The 19,075-nt window shown below is 46.4% G+C and overlaps 1 protein-coding gene and 2 non-coding genes across 4 annotated transcripts in view; 2 read left to right on the plus strand and 1 right to left on the minus strand.

Moving 5' to 3' along the window:
• Positions 1–19,075, plus strand: part of PLLP (plasmolipin) — a 46,682-nt gene that overhangs the window by 706 nt on the left and 26,901 nt on the right. Inside the window, exon 1 of one of the 2 annotated variants that reach the window (XM_081514243.1) lies at positions 14,645–14,959. The exons of the other annotated variant lie outside the window; for it this stretch is intronic. Coding sequence (XP_081370369.1) covers positions 14,825–14,959 — 135 coding nt within the window. The 5' untranslated portion in view covers positions 14,645–14,824. Of the gene's footprint in view, positions 1–14,644; positions 14,960–19,075 lie in introns of those variants that run through there. 2 annotated transcript variants of the gene reach the window in all.
• On the plus strand, positions 49–131 carry TRNAL-CAG (transfer RNA leucine (anticodon CAG)). The gene has a single exon. It is a non-coding gene; the product is annotated as a tRNA-Leu (tRNA).
• Positions 342–424, minus strand: TRNAL-CAG (transfer RNA leucine (anticodon CAG)). The gene has a single exon. It is a non-coding gene; the product is annotated as a tRNA-Leu (tRNA).

A 19,075-nucleotide genomic window follows, 5' to 3' on the forward strand; every position in this document is an offset into this window, starting at 1 on the left:
ACTGGAAGTATTTCGAAGGGGATCGCTTGCAAAACGTTTTCAACGGCAGTCAGGATGGCCGAGCGGTCTAAGGCGCTGCGTTCAGGTCGCAGTCTCCCCTGGAGGCGTGGGTTCGAATCCCACTTCTGACAAAGCTTGATCTTTTTCGTTTTTTACGAACGGCGACGTATGAAACATAGATACTATGCCCTGTGGATATTAAGCTTTTTACAAAACAAGTATTTTCTACTTATGACATCTTATTTCATGATGACTTACTTCGAAATGTAAAAGTCCTTCTCTGAAACCGCAAAGCCATTCTTCAGACATTTGAAGTGAGCAAAACGCAAAAGCTTGGGTACTGTCAGAAGTGGGATTCGAACCCACGCCTCCAGGGGAGACTGCGACCTGAACGCAGCGCCTTAGACCGCTCGGCCATCCTGACTTCCCGGGATATGGTTTTCGTGGGATTCTATTTAAGTCACTATTGGTGCGACGCGGCTTGGGAATTATTCAAATAATTCTGAGGTCTCTCACAGCTCGAGATCCAGCCACACAGCCCCACGTCATCCACAATCAATAACCACCGTACTGCCAAGATTTATCGTTACCCTTAAATTAGTTCAGTCTTTTTACTACTTGCATGATTTAAAGGAAACTTTGTAGCCTACACAGAAACGGAAAATTAGTTTCTCTTGCCATCAACAGGAAATAACCATAAAAATAAATAACAATGGAAATGAAACTATATTATTGAATTCTAGTCACTTGCCAACGCTGTGACTAAGTTTTGACGTTATTTTTAATGACTAAAATTACCTGAAAAGGTCTAGACTATTGTTGGGCCCCTGGGCGGAAGTGAGAGGAGGTCTAGGGGATTCTTTTTGGAAGAGGGTATTATGGACTTTGCATGGACTCCTCCATGGATTGAAGCCATGGGCAATGGGATTCCATTCCGCACGTGTTTAGGTGACGCCTCATCAAGAAAGAGAAAGTTGGCTTTTGTACCTTGTTAATAAACTGAACGAAGGAAAAGCTGCTGCTGCTGCTGCTGCTGCTGCTGCTGCTAAGTCGCTTCAGTCGTGTCCGACTCTGTGCGACCCCAGAGACGGCCGCCCACCAGGCTCCCCCGTCCCTGGGATTCTCCAGGCAAGAGTACTGGAGTGGGTTGCCATTTCCTTCTCCAAGGCATGAAAGTGAAAAGTGAAAGTGAAGTCGCTCAGTCGTGTCCGACTCCTAGTGATCCCATGGACTGCAGCCTACCAGGTTCCTCCGTCCACGGGATTTTCCAGGCAAGAGGACTGGAGTGGGTTGCCATTGCCTTCTCCGAAAGCTAGAGACTGTTAAACTTAGAGAAGAGACCATTTATCTGTTTACAAAAGCCTGCTGTGTTTAAGGGGTTGGAGTTGTGCCTGTTGATCCTTGCTCCAAGAACTGAGGCTTGATATGGACATGCAATGGGTGGGTAGTTACCACAGAGAAAGTTTTCCACAGAAGAAAGAGCTTGCTGAAAAGAAAAGAAGCTGCCTGTGTAGACAGTGACATCCCCATCACAGGAGGCATTCAAGACAAGGCTGGAGAGTCACTGGCAGGAAAGCTGGTGAGGGGATTTGGCAGTTCCCATATTAGTTTCTTATTGCTGCTGTAACAAACTACCACTAATTTAGTGGCTTAAAACCACATCATTTATTATCTTATGGTTCTAGAGGTCAAAACTGTGTCCCTTCTGGTGGCTCTAGAGCAGCGGTCCCCAACCTTTTTGGCACCAGGGACCGGTTTCATGGAAGAAAATTTTTCTACGGACCAGAGGTAGGGGGTGGTTTCGGGATGATTCAAGCATATTACATTTACTGTGCACTTAATTTCTATCATTATTACATCAGCTCCACCTCAAATTGTCAGGTATTAGGTCCCAGAGGTTGGAGACCTCTGCTGTAGGAAATATCCATTTCCTTTCCTTTTCCACCCACATTCTTTGGCTTATACCCTCACATGACTTCACCTTCTGCTTCTGTCTTCGAGATGCCTTCTGTGCCTCTGACCCTCCTGTCTAACCTCTTGTCACCTAAAGCAAGTGTAGGGGCCCAAAGCACAGCGAGGCCAAACACACCTGAAGGTCAGTTTGGAGCAGGGAAAGATTTATGGCAAGGGCCATGCAAGGGGAAGAGGTGGGTCGTGCTCAGAAGGTCTGAACTCCCCAAAGGGCTCCAGGGAAGAAGTTTATACAGGCACTTTAAGGGTGGGGAGGGCTGCAGGGTGTGTAACCTTCCTCTAATTGGTTGGTGGTGACAGGGTGGTGGTCTGAGAACCTCAGTCATCAGCATTCTGGTTTCCAGCCGCTCAGCCTGAAATTACCATCCTCCACCTGCGCTGGGCACTTAGTTCCCTTAGAACTCAGAGATGTGTGTCAGGTTGTTACATCCCCACCAGGAGGAACCAAGAGCACATCCCAAGGCTGTGCTATGGTTTCTTTCTGCATTCCCTCACTCTAATTACTGTTTGAATCAGAGAAGGTCTCGGAGGCTGAAACCTTTTTCCTACAAACAAGAAACGGGTGGGAAAAAAGAGAGAAATGCGGGGGGCAAAGAAAGGCCCTTGCATTTGGAGAGGGGCCCACAGGGTTCTGCACAGTTTCAATTCCTCCTTTTCTTTGATACGCCTCAATCTTGATGGTCACAGGTGTTGAATAGAGCAATCACTCATAAACTTGGCAGAGTAACTTGATTTCAGGGGTACTCAGTTTCATTACAAAGATTATTTATTTAAAGTATATGTGCATAATAAAATGTTTCTATTAAAGTCTCAGAGGCCATAGAAACATCCAGACCTGTGATTATCCCTGGTTGGTGGCATTTATTGTGATTTTTTGCCTCATTGGTTACCTGAATGTGATATTTATATTTTGAACATGGATTACTTGAGTAATTCTTTTTTAATTAAAAAACTGTCAGGAGAACTTTCCTGGTGGCTCAGTGGAAAAGAATCCTCCTGCCAATGCAGGAGACACTCATTCAATCCCTGATCCAGAAGATCCCACAGACCTTGGAGCAGCAAAGCCCAGGCACCACAATTATTGAGCCTGTGCTCTAGAGCCTGGGAATTGCAACCATGGAGCCCTCTTGCCTGAGCATCTAGAGCCCATGCTCTCCTACAAGAGAAGCCATTGAAATGAGAAGTCCACCCACCGAATCTAGAGAGCAGGCCCCACTCTCTGCAACTAGAGAAAGCCCACCCGGCAACGAAGACCCAGCACAGTCAAATCCTAAAAATTAATTAATTAAAAGAAAAAAAGTTTTAACTGTTAGGAAAATTGGAGAAGAATTTGAAAAAGACAAAAAGATTCCTGGATGTTCTTTCAAAGGAATATTAGGTATTGTCTAGAGCTGTTCTATTATAGAAGCCACTAATCACATGTAGCTACAGAGCACTTGGGATGTGTTGTCATCTTAGTGCAAAAAAAGGAATGCAAAATATCTCAATAAAAATGTTTATATTGATTACATGGCTTTTGAGGGGTTTGTTTTTTTTTTTTGGCTGAGTTTTACAACTTGTAGGATCCCTGACCACAGATTAGAACCTGGGCCCCAAGGGAGCATAGCCATTGGACCACCAAAGAAGTCCTTTGGCTACATGTTTAAATAATAATATTTTTAATATATTGGGTTAAATAAGGTATATTTTGGGGGGGAGTCACATTATGCATTCAGGTTTTTTGTGTGTGCTCCTCTTGTGACTTCTTGTTTTTTAATTTTTTTTTTTTTTTTTTAGGTAAGAAGTAGATTTATTCAGATACAGAGAGACGCACACTTCACAGACACTTAGGGCCATTGCAGAGAGTGAGTGTGGCTTGTTTTTTAATTTTTAAAATTGATTTATTTTAATTGGAGGATCATTGCTTTATAATATTGTGTTGGTTTCTGCCATACATCAACATGAATCAGCCATAGGTATACATATGCCCCCTTTCTCTTGAACCTCTCTCCCAGCTCCCCCTCCCATACCACCCCTCTAAGTTGTCATAGAGCACTGGGTTTGTGACTTACCACTGGCTATCAATTTTACATATGATAATGTACATGTTTCCATGCTACTCGCTCAATTCGTTCCACCTTCTCCTTCCACTGGGTCCACAAGTCTGTTCTCTATGTCTGTGTCTCCATTGCTGTCCTGCAAATAGGTTCATCAATGCCACCTTTCTAGATTCCTTATATATGTGGGTTTTTTTTTCTTTCTGACTTCACTCTGTATAACAGGCTCTCATTTCATCTACCTCATTAGAACTGACTCAAATGTGTTCTTTTTATAGCTGAGTAATATTCCTTTGTACATATGTACCACAACTTCTTTATCCATTCATCATACTGTTTTAATTGTTTAAAATTTATTTCATAAATTTGCAAACAAATCTTATCTATAAAATGAAATTGATTCCACCCTTGGTAGAAGCCAGTTCTGCTTCTATGAGAAAATTCACTTTAGCATTGCTGATTGTGACAGATATGTACATGTATGTGTGTATGTGTGTGTGTGTATGTCTAGTGTATACTTACACTAGACAAACTTCACCACCATTCATCTTCAGTGCTTTTTTTCATCTTGCAAAACTGAGACTCTATACACATCAAACAATAACTTTCCATTCCCTCCTCTCCCAACCTTCATTCTATTTTCTGTCTTTATTAATTTGACTATTCTAGATAGCTCATATAAGTAGCTGCTGCTGCTGCTAAGTCGCGTCAGTTGTGTCCGACTCTGTGTGACCCCATAGACGGCAGCTCACCAGGCTCCTCTGTCCCTGGGATTCTCCAGGCAAGAACACTGGAGTGGGTTGCCATTTCCTTCTCTAGTGCATGAAAGTGAAAAGTGAAAATGAAGTTGCTCAGTTGTGTCTGACTCTTCTCAACCCCATGGGCTGCAGCTTCCCAGGTTCCTCCATCCATGGGGTTTCCCAGGCAAAAGTACTGGAGTGAGGTGCCATTGCCTTCTCCAGGGCCTTAATAGGAACATACAAAAGTGACAGTGGAGAGGGGGGATCCAAAATACAAAAGGAGCTCCTAAAATTAAAAAAAAAATTCCACAAACCGGGCTGCAGTGTTGGAGGGAGCACGGAACTCCCCAAGACTGTTGTCACTTCTACAAGGTTCAGGGGATGCTCCAAACCACCCTCAGGTGATTCAATAGTTCGTTAGCTACAACACCTCACAGAATGTACTGCAAGCTCTTATACTCACAGCTACAGTTTGTTACAGATAAAGTACACAGGTTACAATCGGAGGTGGGGTGATGGAGATATTCTGGAATTAGTGGTGATGATAGTTCATGACAGTGAATACACTAAAATCACTGAAGCGTGTACATTTTAAAAGGGTGACTTTTGACTTTCAAAAGTGGAACATCCATTGTCCTCTCCCCAGGGAGTCATGCACTCCAGGCATTCCTTACCCAGCACTGATGTGTGATAGTGCGTACGGAGTACTGCCAACCAGGTAAACTCACCTACCACCTGGGGAGCCACAGCCTTTATTGGGATTTCATCACCTGGCCACGGGTTGACAGCTCACGTCACCGAGCTCAGTTTCCAACTCCTCCAGGTGGAGCTGCTTGAACTGATAGCCTGTTCCTCCACCCCAAACCACACTGTTAGACTATCTGGTGTGACCAGACCCTACCCTACAGAGGCATTACATTTCAAGGGAGATTACTTCTCAGAAACTGAGGAAAAATGGCCAGACCACTCTTTCGGCTAATTTTCAATTCTTTACTACAAAGAAGGCAAATGACTTAAACCTTAAATTCACAGAAAAGGAAACATGAATGGCCAATACTTGCCATCACTAGCTAAATATTAGGAAATATACATGGAAACAAAGAGACTTCTTCTTTAAAAAAAAAATAAGCTCACTATACATAGCCATGTGGGCTTCCCAGATAGAACAGCAGTAAAGAATCCACCTGCAATGCAGGAGACACAGGTTCAATCCCTGGGTCGGGAAAATCTCCTGGAGAAGGAAAGGCAACTCGCTCCAGTATTCTTGCTTGGGAAATTCCATGGACTGAGGAGCCTGGTGGGCTGCAGTCCATGGGGTCCCAAAAGAGTTAGACATGACTTAGCAATTAAACAACAATAGCCATAGGACTCAGGTGGTAAAGAATCTGCCTTCAATGAGAGAGACCTGGGTTCGACTTCTGGGTTGAGAAGATCCCCTGGAGAATGGAATGGCTACCCACTCCAGTATTCTGGCCTGGAGAATTCCATGGAAGAAGTCCATGGGGTGGGGCTGCAAAAAGTTGGACACGACTGAGCGACTTTCACTTTTCAGCCACTTGCCTGCTCAGTCGCATCTGACTCTTTGCAACCCCATGGATTCTGGGCTCCTCTGTCCATGGGATTTCCCAAGCAAGAATACTGGAGTGAGTTGCCATTTCCTTCTCCAGGGGATCTTCCCAACTTAGGGATCGAACCTGCGTTTCTTGCATCTCCTGCATTGGCAGGCAGATTCTTTACCATTGAGCCTTCAGGGAAGCCCCTTTTCAGGCATGGGACAGGCAAATAGTTAAGTTCACCTACTTTTAATGTGGGCGTTAACTAATAGGGACTTTTAGAGCAATTTGGCAGTATCTACTTTAAAAAACCGCAAATACCCTCAATCCAGTGGCTGTTTTGAAGACTGGATTCATGTGTGTGCAAAGATGTAAGTAAGAGGCTTATATAATATTGAAACTACATAACTCAGATGGGATTCAAACCCAGCCAGATCAGGGACTTCCCTGGTGGCCCAGCGGTTAAGAATTCACCTGCCAGTGCAGGGGACAAGGGTTCGATCCCTGGCCTAGGAAGATGCCACATGTTGAAGGCCAACTAAGCCCATGCACCACAACTGCTAAAGCCTGAATGTGTAGAGCCTGTATTCTGCAACAAGAAAGGCCACTGAGATGAGAAGCCCACATGCCGCAACTAGAGGGTAGCCTCTGCTCTCTGCAACTAGAGAAAGTCCACACACAGCAACAAAGACCCAGTGCAGCCTAAAATAAATGAAAAATTGTTTAAAAGAAAGAAAACTCCTCAGATTGGAACTTGAACACACTGGCCAGGACTCAGAACTGCTACCTTTTAATTGGGATCATAAACCTGGTTTCAGGACTTAATGAAGCTCAGATTCTTCATGTCGCAGCACAGAAGGAGTTCAGCAAGGAGCAGTGATAGGTAAGAAGAGGATTTATTTAGAGACATACACATTTCATAAACAGAATGCGGTGTCTTGAAAGGGGATAGCAGCCCCAAAATATGAGGTGGTTAGTTTCATGGTCTGGGTAATTTCATAGGCCAATAAGTGGGAGGATTATTCCAACTATTTTGGAGAAGGGGGCGAGGATTTCCAAGATTTGAGCCACTGCCCACTTTTTGCCCTTTTATGCTTAGCCAATAACACAAGAGAACGCTTTACACATGGACATCACCAGATGGTCAACACCAAAATCAGATTGATTATATTCTTTGCAGCCAAAGATGGAGAAGCTCTATCTAGTCAGCAAAAACAAGACCGGGAGCTGACTGTAGCTCAGATCATGAACTCCTTATTGCCAAATTCAGACTTAAATTGAAGAAAGTAGGGAAAACCACCAGACCATTCAGGTATGACATAAATCAAATCTCTTACAATTATACAGTGGAAGTGAGAAATAGATTTTAAGGGACTAGGTCTGATAGAATGACTGATGAACTATGGACGGAGGTTCGTGACATTGTATAGGAGACAGGGATCAAGATCATCCCCAAGAAAAAGAAATGCAAAAAAGCAAAATAGCTGCCTGAGGGGGCCTTACAAATAGCTGTGAAAAGAAGAGAAGCAAAAATCAAAGGAGAAAAGGAAAGATATACCAATTTGAATGCAGAGTTCCAAAGAATAGCAAGGACAGATAAGAAAGCCTTTCTCAGTGATCAGTGCAAAGAAATAGAGGAAAACAATAGAATGGGAAAGACTAGAGATCTCTTCAAGAAAATCAGAGATACAAAGGGAATATTTCATGCAAAGATGGGCTCAATAAAGGACAGAAATGGTATGGACCTAACAGAAGCAGAAGATATTAAGACGAGGTGGCAAGAATATACAGAAGAACTGTACAAAAAATATCTTCATGACCCAGATAATCACGATGGTGTGATCACTCACCTGGAGCCAGACATCCTGGAATGCAAAGTCAAGTGGGCCTAAGGAAGCATCACTACTAACAAAGCTAGTGGAGGTAATAGAATTCCAGTTGAGCTATTTCAAATCCTAAAAGATGATGCTGTGAAAGTGCTGCACTCAATATGCCAGCAAACTTGGAAAACTCAGCAGTGGCCACAGGACTGGAAAATGTTGGTTTTCATTCCAATCCCTAAGAAAGGCAATGCCAAAGAATGCTCAAACTACCTCACAGTTGCATTCATCTCACATGCTAGTAAAGTAATGCTCAAAATTCTCCACGCCAGGCTTCAATAATAAGAGAACCGTGAACTTCCAGATGTGCAAGCTTGTTCAAGAGATCAAATTGCTAACGTCTGCTTGATCATCGAAAAAGCAAGAGAATTCAAAAAAAGCATCTATTTCTGCTTTATTGACTATGCCAAAGCCTTTGACTATGTGGATCACAATAAACTGTGAAAATTCTTCAAGAGACGGGCATACCAGACCACCTTACCTGCCTCCTGAGAAATCGGTATCCAGGTCAAGAAGCAACAGTTAGAACCGGACATGGGACAGCAGACTGGTCCCAAATAGGGAAAGGAGTACGTCAGGCTGTATATTGTCATCCTGCTCATTTAACTTATATGCAGAGTACATCATGAGAAATGCCGGGCTGGAGGAAGCACAAGCTGGAATCAAGATTGCCAGAAGAAATATCAATAACCTCAAATATGCAAATTATACCACCCTTATGGCAGAAAGTGAAGAAGAACTAAAGAGCCTCTGGATGAAAGTGAAAGAGGAGAGTGAAAAAGTTGGCTTAAAGCTCAACATTCAGAAAACTAAGATCATGGCATCTGGTCCCATCGCTTCATGGCAAATAGATGGGGACACAGTGGAAACAGCGTCAGATTTTATTTTTTTGGGCTCCAAAATCACTGCAGATGGTGATTGCAGCCATGAAATTAAAAGATGCTTACTCCTTGGAAGAAAAGTTATGACCAACCTAGACAGCATATTAAAAAGCAGAAACACTACTTTGCCAACAAAGGTCCATCTAGTTAAAGCTATGGTTTTTCCAGTAGTCATATACGGATGTGAGAGTTGGACTATAAAGAAAGCTGAGCGCCGAAGAATTGGTGCTTTTGAATTGTGGGGTTGGAGAAGACTCTTGAGTCCCTTGGGCTGCAAGGAGATCCAACCAGTCCATCCTAAAGGAAATCAGTCCTGAATATTCATTGGAAGGACTGATGTTGAAGCTGAAACTCCAAAACTTTGGCTACCTGATTCGAAGAGCTGACTCATTTGAAAAGACCCTGATGCTGGGGAAGATTGAAGATGGGAGAAGGGAACGACAGAGGATGAGATGGTTGAATGGCATCACCAACTCAATAGACATGAGTTTGAGTAAACTCCAGGAGTTGGTGATGAACAAGGAGGCCTGGCATGCTGCAGTCCATGGGGTCGCAAAGAGTCGGACACGACCAGGCAACTGAACTGAACTCGGGCTTCCCAGCAGTGAAAAATCCGCCTGCAATGCGAGAGAGGAGGTTTGGTTCTATCCCTGGGTTGGGAAGACCCCCTGGAGGAGGAAATGGCAACCCACTCCAGTATATTCCTACCTGGGAAATCCCATGGACAGAAGAGCCTGGCGGGCTATAGTCCACGGGGTCACAAAGAGTTGGACACACACATGCACATGCTTAGCCTCGGAACTGTCCTGGAGTCTGTGGGTATGGCATTTAGCATATGCTATCCCATTATAACAAGTGAATAATGCTGGGAAAGGTTGAAGGCAAAAGAAGGGGCAGCTGAGGATGAGATGGTTAGATAGCATCACTGACTCAATGGACATGAATCTGAGCAAAGTCCAGGAGATAGTGGAGGACAAGGAGGACTGTGCAATCCATGGGATTGAAGAGTCAGACACGACTCAGCAACTGAGCAACAAAAACAAAGTGTATAATGAGTGTCAGGTCTACTGAAAGTAGAATCTTCCACCATCTGGGGCCTAATATCCTCAATGGCTATGTCATTCTTTTAAATGTTATGCTCTGCCCCCTTCCCTCCTGTTTCAATATAGCTTGTGATGAGAAACTATTAGAAACCACTTAACTGTCTACCAATAAGGGAAAGGATACTGTAACAGCCATCCTATCAAATATTATTGCTGTTGTTTAATCACTCAGTTGTATCCGACTCTTTGCAACCCCATGGCCTGTAGCCTGCCATGGAATTTTCCAGGCAAGAATACTGGAGTGGGTAGCCATTACTTTCTTCAGGGGATCTTCCCAACCCAGGGATCGAATCTGGTTCTCCCGCATTGCAGGCAGATTCTTTATCAAATATTATATGACATGTAAAAAGAATTAGGTCAATCTTTGTGTGTTCTTGTGGAGAAATTTCCAAGACATGTTAAGTGAAAAAAATATCAAGTTTCAATGTATACAATCTATTCCCATTGCTTGGTAAAATTTTTTTAAAGTTACACACAAAGTAAGTCTGTATATTTCCACATATTATATAGTAGTGAAAAAAATAAGAAAAAGAAAGATCTGATGGGATACTCCAAATTCTTCTCAGTGATTAATAAAGGTGAGGGTCCAGATTTGGAGATCGTGTGTATGATGTGCAGTGAAATAAACTAATGAAATAATTATGCAATGAAAAATGAACCAAACTAACCAACCCCACAGCACCAAGCACAGGGCCAGTTGGAAAAGTGTTCGGTCAATATTGGCTGATTTTAATCAGCAACCTCCTAAAGCTGGCTTCTGGATTTTGTTGGATGACCCCCCCAGAGGAATCTTTCTGTGAATTTTTGAAAAAATTGGAAATAAGATGGTGTAACTGCCCTCTAATGGTCTGTTTTTTAATAATAAAATCCAGAAATACTCTAGTGGTACAGTGGTTAAGACTCTGTGCATCCACTTCATGGGGCACAGGTTCAATCCCTGCTCTGGGAACTGAGATCCTGAATGCCACAAGGCACAGCCCTAACACTCTCTTAGCAAGGATTTAGGACCCAGGTGACCTGGCTCCAGGCTTCCCAGGTGGTAAAGAATCCACCTGCCAAGCAGAAGTCGCAAGAGACACAGATTTGATCCCTGGGTTGGAAGATTCCCTGGAGAAGGAAATGGCAACCCACTCAAGTATTCTTACCTGGGAAATCCCATGGACAGAGGAGCCTGGTGGGGTCAGGGGGTCAAAAAGAATTGAACACAATTGAGCACCATCACTGACCCGGCTTTTGGCTGCCTCTTGAACTTCACTTCTCCCCAATTCCTTCATTTTATAAATTTATGTCCCTCCTCAAAGATGCCAAAGTCTTTCCTGCCTCAGGACCTTTGCACCTATGGTAGTTTTCTGAGCCTGGAATGCTCTTTTCCTGTCTGATTCTTATGCATTCTTCAAGTCTTTGCCTAAGTGCTTACACTTTCCCTGACCCAGTTATTTAAATGGCACCCCCAAATCTCTACTATTCTTTCCCATGGCATCTTGCTTTCTCTTGTAGTAATATCATCAAATTATCCATATATCTGTGGATTGTATATCTCGAGACTGTCTCTCCCATCACATTCCCTGAGGGCAGGGTCTCTGCTTGGATGGCTCACAGCGCTGTTCCCAGCGCCTGTTGTTGCTGTTCAGTAGCTTGGTGATGTCCAACTCTTTGCGACCCCATGGACTGCAGCATGCCAGGCTTCCCTGTCCTTTACCATCTCCCAGAGCTTGCTCAAACTCATGTCCATTGAGTCAGTGATGCCAACCAACCATCTCACCCCCTGTTGTCCCCTTCTCCTGCCTTCAATCTTTGGCAGCATCCGGGTCTTTTCTAATGAGTCAGTTCTTCACATCAAGTGGCCAAATATTGGAGCTTCAGCTTCAGCATCTGTCCTTCCAGTGACTATTCAGGATTGATTTCCTTTAGGATTGACTGGTTTGATTTCCTTGCACTCCAAGAGACTCTCAGGAGTCTTCTCCAACACAATTCAGAAGCATCAGTTCTTGGGTGCTCAGCCTTCTTTATGATCCAAGTCTCACATCCCTACATGACTACTGGAAAAACTATACCATTGACTAGACGGACCTTTGTTGGCAAAGTAATGGCTCTGCCTGGTGCACACCAAACATTTGCTCAGTGCTGGAATCCCCACAGCCTCTGCAATTATGCTCCATCCCCACCCCATGGACGATAGGCCCTGAACACAGTAGGGGTTTGATCAGAGTAGGGAGCCTTTGTAGAATTAAGGAGGACTTCCCTGGTGGCTCAGTGGTAAAGAATCTGCCTGCCAATGTAAAAGACGAAGGAGACGTGAGTGCTATCCCTGGGTTGGGGAGATCCCCTGGAGTAGGAAATAGCAACCCACTCCAGTATTCTTGCTTGGGAAATTCCATGCAAAGAGGAATTTGGAGGATTACAGTCCATGGGGCTGCAAAGAGTCGGATACAACTAAGCACGCACAAGACGAGACAGATGCTCCAGATGATGTGTGGAGGTGGCCTGTTCTGGCAGGAGGAGGGGAACTCACCCTGGGAACAGAGAGACCCTCTCCTCCACAACCTCAGCTGGCTCTCTGTCCCCTTGTCCCAAGAACCCAGGGCTTCCTTGGCAAAAGTGGGGGCTCTGGGTGGGCATCACGTTCCAGCCTTGGGACAGGTTCTTTCCCACTTTTTCTGACCGGAGGCGAGTGAAATTGGTTTGGAAGAAAAGGTCGAAGAAAAAAAAACACAGTACAGTGATTGAGTCTTGCTTGTTGCCATTTGAAAGGAATGAAAGTGGGATTAAGCAAAAACACAGAATCCAAACCAAAACCAAAACAAAAATACTCTACTGTTTTAGAATCTGCCTCGGAAACAATTGTCTTACTGTTTTCTGTGTCATCCTAAAATCAAGGGTTTGCTCGACAGCTTTGTTCTGCACTTGGCCTCGAGCAGTCTGCAGAGAGGCTGGGCTCTGGGTAATAATTTTGCCGTTACCAAGAAGCATTTCTCATTCCCTGAGTATCTACTGTCTGCATGGGGTGGAAAAGAGGGTCTCAGGTGCATTGAGAAGGGGAGGGGGGAGGGTTGAATATCCAGTTGAGCAAATATCAAGTGTCACCTTCTCTGAGAGATTATCTTTGATTTCTTTTTGTTTTTAAAATATCTGTTTATTCATTTGGGTGCGCCAGGTCTTAGCTGCAGCAGGTGGGATATTCGATCTTCCTTGTGGCCTGTGGAATCTGTAGTTGTGGGATCTAGCTCCCTGACCAGAAATAAAACCCATGCCCCCTGCACTGGGAGCATGTAGTCTGAGCCACTGGACCACAAGGGAAATCTCTGAGAGGTCATCTTTGACTACTCTGTCTAAAAGTTACCTCGTGGTCATCTCTGTCACACTCCTGTTTTACTTATATATTTATTTATGGACCACACCACATGATATCTGATTTCCCTGACCAGGGATAGAACCCATCCCAGCTGTGAGAGCCCTGAGTCCTAACCACTGGACCGCCAGGGAATTCCTGGGTTTTTTTTTTTTTTTTAGTTATAGCACTTGTCACTATCTGAAGTTATTTTTTCTCTCCAGTTTATACTTGTCACCTCCAGTAGGAAGTGGGATCCGAGAAGGCCTTGTGTGGTTTTTTTCTTGCCGTATTCACATGGCCTGGGATAGGGTCTGACAATATAGTAAGGTCTCAACAATCTCTGGTTGATGAATAATCGAAACAATTGTCTGTGCAGGTCTCTATAGCCTGAGAGGCGTGTGTGTGTGTGTGTGTGTGTGTGTGTGTGCGCGCGCGCGCGCAAGCGCGCGCAAGCGCGTGCACAAGTGAGTTTCAGGGCGCAAGTGGAGCAAACAAACTGTAACTCCAACATCATCTCCTGCTTTCTGACAACCTCCCCGCCCCCCACCAATGGCAAAAACTTTCCGTGCAATATTTCACTTATTCTGCCGGAGACAGACGAGGAAACTGAGGCTCAGCGATCTTCTAAGTTAACGCTCCATCAGTTCAGAAGAGAAGATCACATCAATTGAGTCATAAAAGGCTCTCCTCCTTCCACGCACTCCCACATTTCACCCAGACCCTCCCCTCATGGATGCTCGGTCATCTGGGACTCCTTGGGAGTCTCGACACAGGGATGACGATCCCGCTTTACGGGGAAACTTCAGAGAGGTGCATGGGCTCGCCCAACGGCACACAGCGCTAGAGAGACATCCAGAAGGGATGTGGGTAGCTTTGCAAGCGGTTTCCAGTTTATCCCGAGGCTCGGAAGCCAAGGGCGAGGAGGGCGCGGAGCGATCAAAGCCTTCCGAATGTGGGAGAAATTGCCAGCAGGCGGCTTTCCGGGGAGAGACAGGTGCGGCTGTCTAGGCTGGTTCTAGGGGAGCCATCTCATTGACCTCGGCCTCACTTTCCGCGTCTGTAAAAAATTGGCGACTTCGTGTGCGTCTCGGAGCTGGACCGGCAGGCGGTGAGCGAAGGGTTAAAGGGGCGGGTCTCGTGGCGAGGGCCGGGCCAGGATTCCTGTAGCACCTGGCGGCTCGCGGCTCCCCGCCCAGACGCCGCGCGTAGCTCGGGGAGCCGCAGCGCCAGCGGGAGCCCCCCGGGGAGGAGCCGCGCAGAAGCCGGCACCTGCCGCGGGAGGGGTGGCGACGACGGCAGGAGCAACCTCGGGAGGCGAGCGGAGGCGCCATGGCAGAGTTCCCCTCCAAAGTGAACACGCGGACCAGCAGCCCGGCGCAGGGAGGCGGCGCCGCGGTGTCGACGCTGAGCCCCGACTTGGGCTTCGTGCGCTCCAGCCTCGGTGCGCTCATGCTCCTGCAGTTGGTGAGCGCGCTCGCGGGGCCTGGGGCCCGGGACCGGGTTAGGGTGGTGATGTAGCGGAGGGGGGGTCCCGGCCGGGCCTGGAGGGGTCGCGGACTCCGGAGTTGCCCTTTTTCTTTGCTCCCCGCACACCCCCAGCCTAGGCTCACACGCGCCCCAGTACGCCTTGCCTTCCTCGGGGGGCGCTTGGAGGACGGACGCTCCCGAGATATCCTTGGAACCCTCTCACCGCGAGACGCCCTAGTTGCCGTCTCTTAGAGCACACGCAAGATATACCAATGTCAGAGTGCCCGTCACTAGCGCCCCATCATTCCGTTCCCGCTGGTCACCCAAGAGGTCATCCACAGAAGCACTCACAAACGCCACAGTCACTGCGCGCAACTGTTTTTCCTGGACTCTGGCTCTCCCTTTGCCAGGACTATGCCCTCAGCCCTCCAGCACCCAGCCTGAGGCAAAGTCCGCTCTCAGCTGATCCTCTGCCAGCTCCGAGATGCTCCCGGTGGCTGCACCCCAGAACACTCTTCGTCTAATCGAGCGAGCACATCTCGGGGCAACACAGACCCTTCAGCGAGCCCTATGAGCCGCTGCGAGGGAGCCCGAACCATCTAGCTTCCACTGAGTAACCTGCCGCTTTCCGGTGGGTTTGGCCCCTTGGGGCCAAATACCACGCCCAGCGTTGGGGGAGGGTTTGGTGGGAAGGCAGAGGCAGGAATCCTGTATCCAATACTCTTTGTAGACCCCTGCCGAGGCGGATCGATGGGCACACCCCTTTCTGCACCAGTTTCAGGCTTGGAGGTGTTAGCTTCCCGCCCCTCACCCCCACTCGCCCCGCAGTACCCTCTGGTGCCAGTCTGGGAGCCGAGTGGCTGCCCTGTCGGAGGGGCTTGTTGCGTTTTCAGGGGACTAGCGGGAAGATGGAGGCGGGTCAAGATCCATTTTCCGTTAGGGCACCTCCTGCTGTCCCACTGCTGGGTCCTAGCAAGAATGCCAGGGGTCAGCACAGAAGGCAGGGGCCCAGATCAAGCTTCCCTCTTTATCCAGGTGTTCACACTTCCTCCTGGACCAATGCTATCTCTTTCAGTTCAGTTCAGTCGCTCTGTCGTGTCCGACTCCTTGCGACCCCATGGACTGAAGCACCCAGGCTTCCCTGTCCGTCATCATCTCCCTGAGCCTGCTCAAACTCATGTCCATCGAGTCAGTTGAACGGTTGGATGCCATCCAATCATCTCATCCTCTGTCATCCCCTTCTCCTCCTGCGTTCAATCTTTCCCAGCATCAGGGTCTTTTCAAAGGAGTCAGTTCTTCGCATCAGGTGGCCAAAGTATTGGAGTTTCAGCTTCAGCATTAGTCTTTCCAATGAAGATTCAGGACTGATTTCCTTTAGGATTGACTGGTTTGATCCCCTTGCAGGTGGTCTGGTATTCCCATCTCTTGAAGAATTTTCCACAGTTTGTTGTGATCCACACAGACAAAGGCTTTGGCGTAGTCAGTAAAGCAGAAGTAGATGTTTTTCTGAAATTCTCTTGTGTTTTCTATGATCCAACAGATGTTGGCAATTTGATCTCTGTTTGCTCTGCCTTTTCTAAATCCAGCTTGAATATCTGGAAGTTCTTGGTTCACATACTGTTGAAACCTCGTTTGGAGAATTTTCAGCATTACTGTGCAAGTGTGTGAGATGAGTGCAATGATCTGTAGTTTGAACATTCTTTGGCATTGCCTTTCTTTGGGATTGGAGTGCAAACTGACCTTTCCAGTCCTATGGCCACTGCTGAGTTTTCCAAATTTGCTGGCATATTGAGTGCAGCACTTTAACATCATCTTTTAGGATTTGAAATAGCTCAGCTAGAATTCTATTACCTCCACTAGTTTTTTTCGTAGTGATGCTTCCTAAGTCCCACTGAACTTTGGACTCCAGGATGTTTGGCTCTAGGTGAGTGATCACACCCTTGTGGTTATCTGGGTCATGAAGATCTTTTTTGTATAGTTCTTCTGTGTATTCTTGCCACCTCTTCTTAATATCTTCTGCTTCTGTTAGGTCCATACCATTTCTGCCTTTTATTGTGCCCATCTTTGCATGAAAATTTCCCTTGGTATCTCTAATTTTCTTGTTGAGATCTCTAGTCTTTCCTATTCTATTGTTTTCCTCTATTTCTTTTCATTGATCACTGAGGAAGGCTTTCTTATCTCTCCTTGCTATTCTTTGGAACTCTGCATTCAGATGGGTGTATCTTTCCTTTTCTCCTTTGCCTTTAGCTTCTCTTCTTTTCTCAGCTATTTGGAAGCCCTCGTCAGACAACCATTTTGCTTTTTTGCATTTCTTTTTCTTGGAGATGGTCTTGATCACTGCCTCCTGTACAATGTCACGAACCTCCATCCATAGTTCTTCAGGCACTCTATCAGATCTAATCCCTTGAATCTATTTGTCACTTCCGCTGTATAATCTTAAGGGATTTGATTTAGGTCATACCTGAATTGTCTAGTGGTTTTCCCAAAGATGGAGAAGCACTATACTGTCAGCAAAAAGAAGACCACAAGACTGGGAGCTGACTGTGGCTGAGATCATGAACTCCTTACTGCTATCTCTTTCAGAATTCCTCGGATCTCTTCCTGTGAGCCCTGTCCCCAACCTTACCCTCAGGCTCTCTTGGAGGGGCTTGTAGGTGTTGGTCCCCACACCAGGAAAAAATGTGAAATTGGAATCTCAGTCACTACAGCCCAGAAATCTGCATTTTAAACTCCTCTGAGTTTTCTGGCAGATTCTCTGGGAAGGGAGGGGGAGGGGCAGAGGTTCCCTCAAATTTAAATCTGCTGGTAGGAAGGGCCTGTCTGGATCGGTGCTGAGTGCTAGGCTTCTGGCCGCTTGTGAAGGGAGCAGTTGCCAAGCAGGAAGGGAGTTCCCAACCCAAGGGTGTGGAAGCACAGAGGAGAGAGATAATCATTTCTGAGTCCAGGAAGGCTTGTGGAAGAAAGGTGGCTTTTGACATTGCCCTTTGGACTTCCCTTGCAGCTTAGCTGGTAAAGAATCTGCTGGGTTTGATCCCTGGGTTGGGAAGATCCCTTGGAGAAGGGAAAGGCTACCCACTCCCGTATTCTGGCCTGTATAGTCCATGGATTCGCGAAGAGTTGGACACGGCTGAGCGACTTTCACTTCACTTCACTGATATCTGACTTCCCTGGTGGCTCAGAGGTTAAAGCGTCTGCCTCCAATGCGGGAGACCTGGGTTCGATCCCTGGGTCGGGAAGATCCCCTGGAAAAGGAAATGGCAAACCACTCCAGTATTCTTGCCTGGAGAATCCCATGGACAGAGGAGCCTGGTAGGCTACAGTCCACGGGGCGCAAAGAGTCGGACACGACTGAGCGACTTCCCTTCCTTCACTGATACCTGAGGCAGAGGTAGGGAAAGGGTGCTAAAAGGGCAGGCGACCATGCAGGCCAAGGCTTGGGGCTGGGGAAGTGGAAGAGAAGTGGGGAGAAGGCTTCCCTGGTGACTCAGATGGTAAAGAATCTGCCTGCAATGCTGGAGACCGGGGTTCGATCCATGGGTCGGGAAGATCTCCTGGAGAAGGGAATGGCAAACCACTCCAGTATTCTTGCCCGGGAGATCCCATGGACAGAGGAGCCCTGTGGGCTACAGTCCATAGGGTTGCAAATAGTCGGACATGGCTGAGTGACTGAACACACATACACACGTGGAGAGTAGCCAGCAGGTTGGTTTAGCTGGCGGAGGGGAGGAAGAAGGTTTCCTCCCCATCGAGTTCTTCTGGCTGGTCTAAGAGTTAAATTGACATGAACGAGATGAACATGAGAAAACTCAAACAAGGTTTAATGCTATGTACACATGGGAGAGACCCAGAAAAACTGAGAAACTCAAAAAATGGCCAAAGCCCTCCCCTTAAATCCCATCTTCAGCTAAAGACAAAAGAGGATGTTGAGGATGTGAGGTCAGTTATGGGATGTGTCTGGGAAAAGTGCAAGAAACAAGGGTAAAGTTGTGGTGCAGATTTAAGTCTTTGCTTTTTCCATGGATGTGTTTCTAGAGATTTGGTCAACTGCCTCTCCCTGGTACTGTGAGGGAGACATCCTTACAAATGTAAGTATTTCTTACAAAAGGGTAAGGA

Source organism: Giraffa tippelskirchi, chromosome 7, assembly GCF_054371585.1.
Source record: "Giraffa tippelskirchi isolate mGirTip1 chromosome 7, T2T-mGirTip1v1.2.pri, whole genome shotgun sequence".
Classification (NCBI taxonomy): domain Eukaryota; kingdom Metazoa; phylum Chordata; class Mammalia; order Artiodactyla; family Giraffidae; genus Giraffa; species Giraffa tippelskirchi.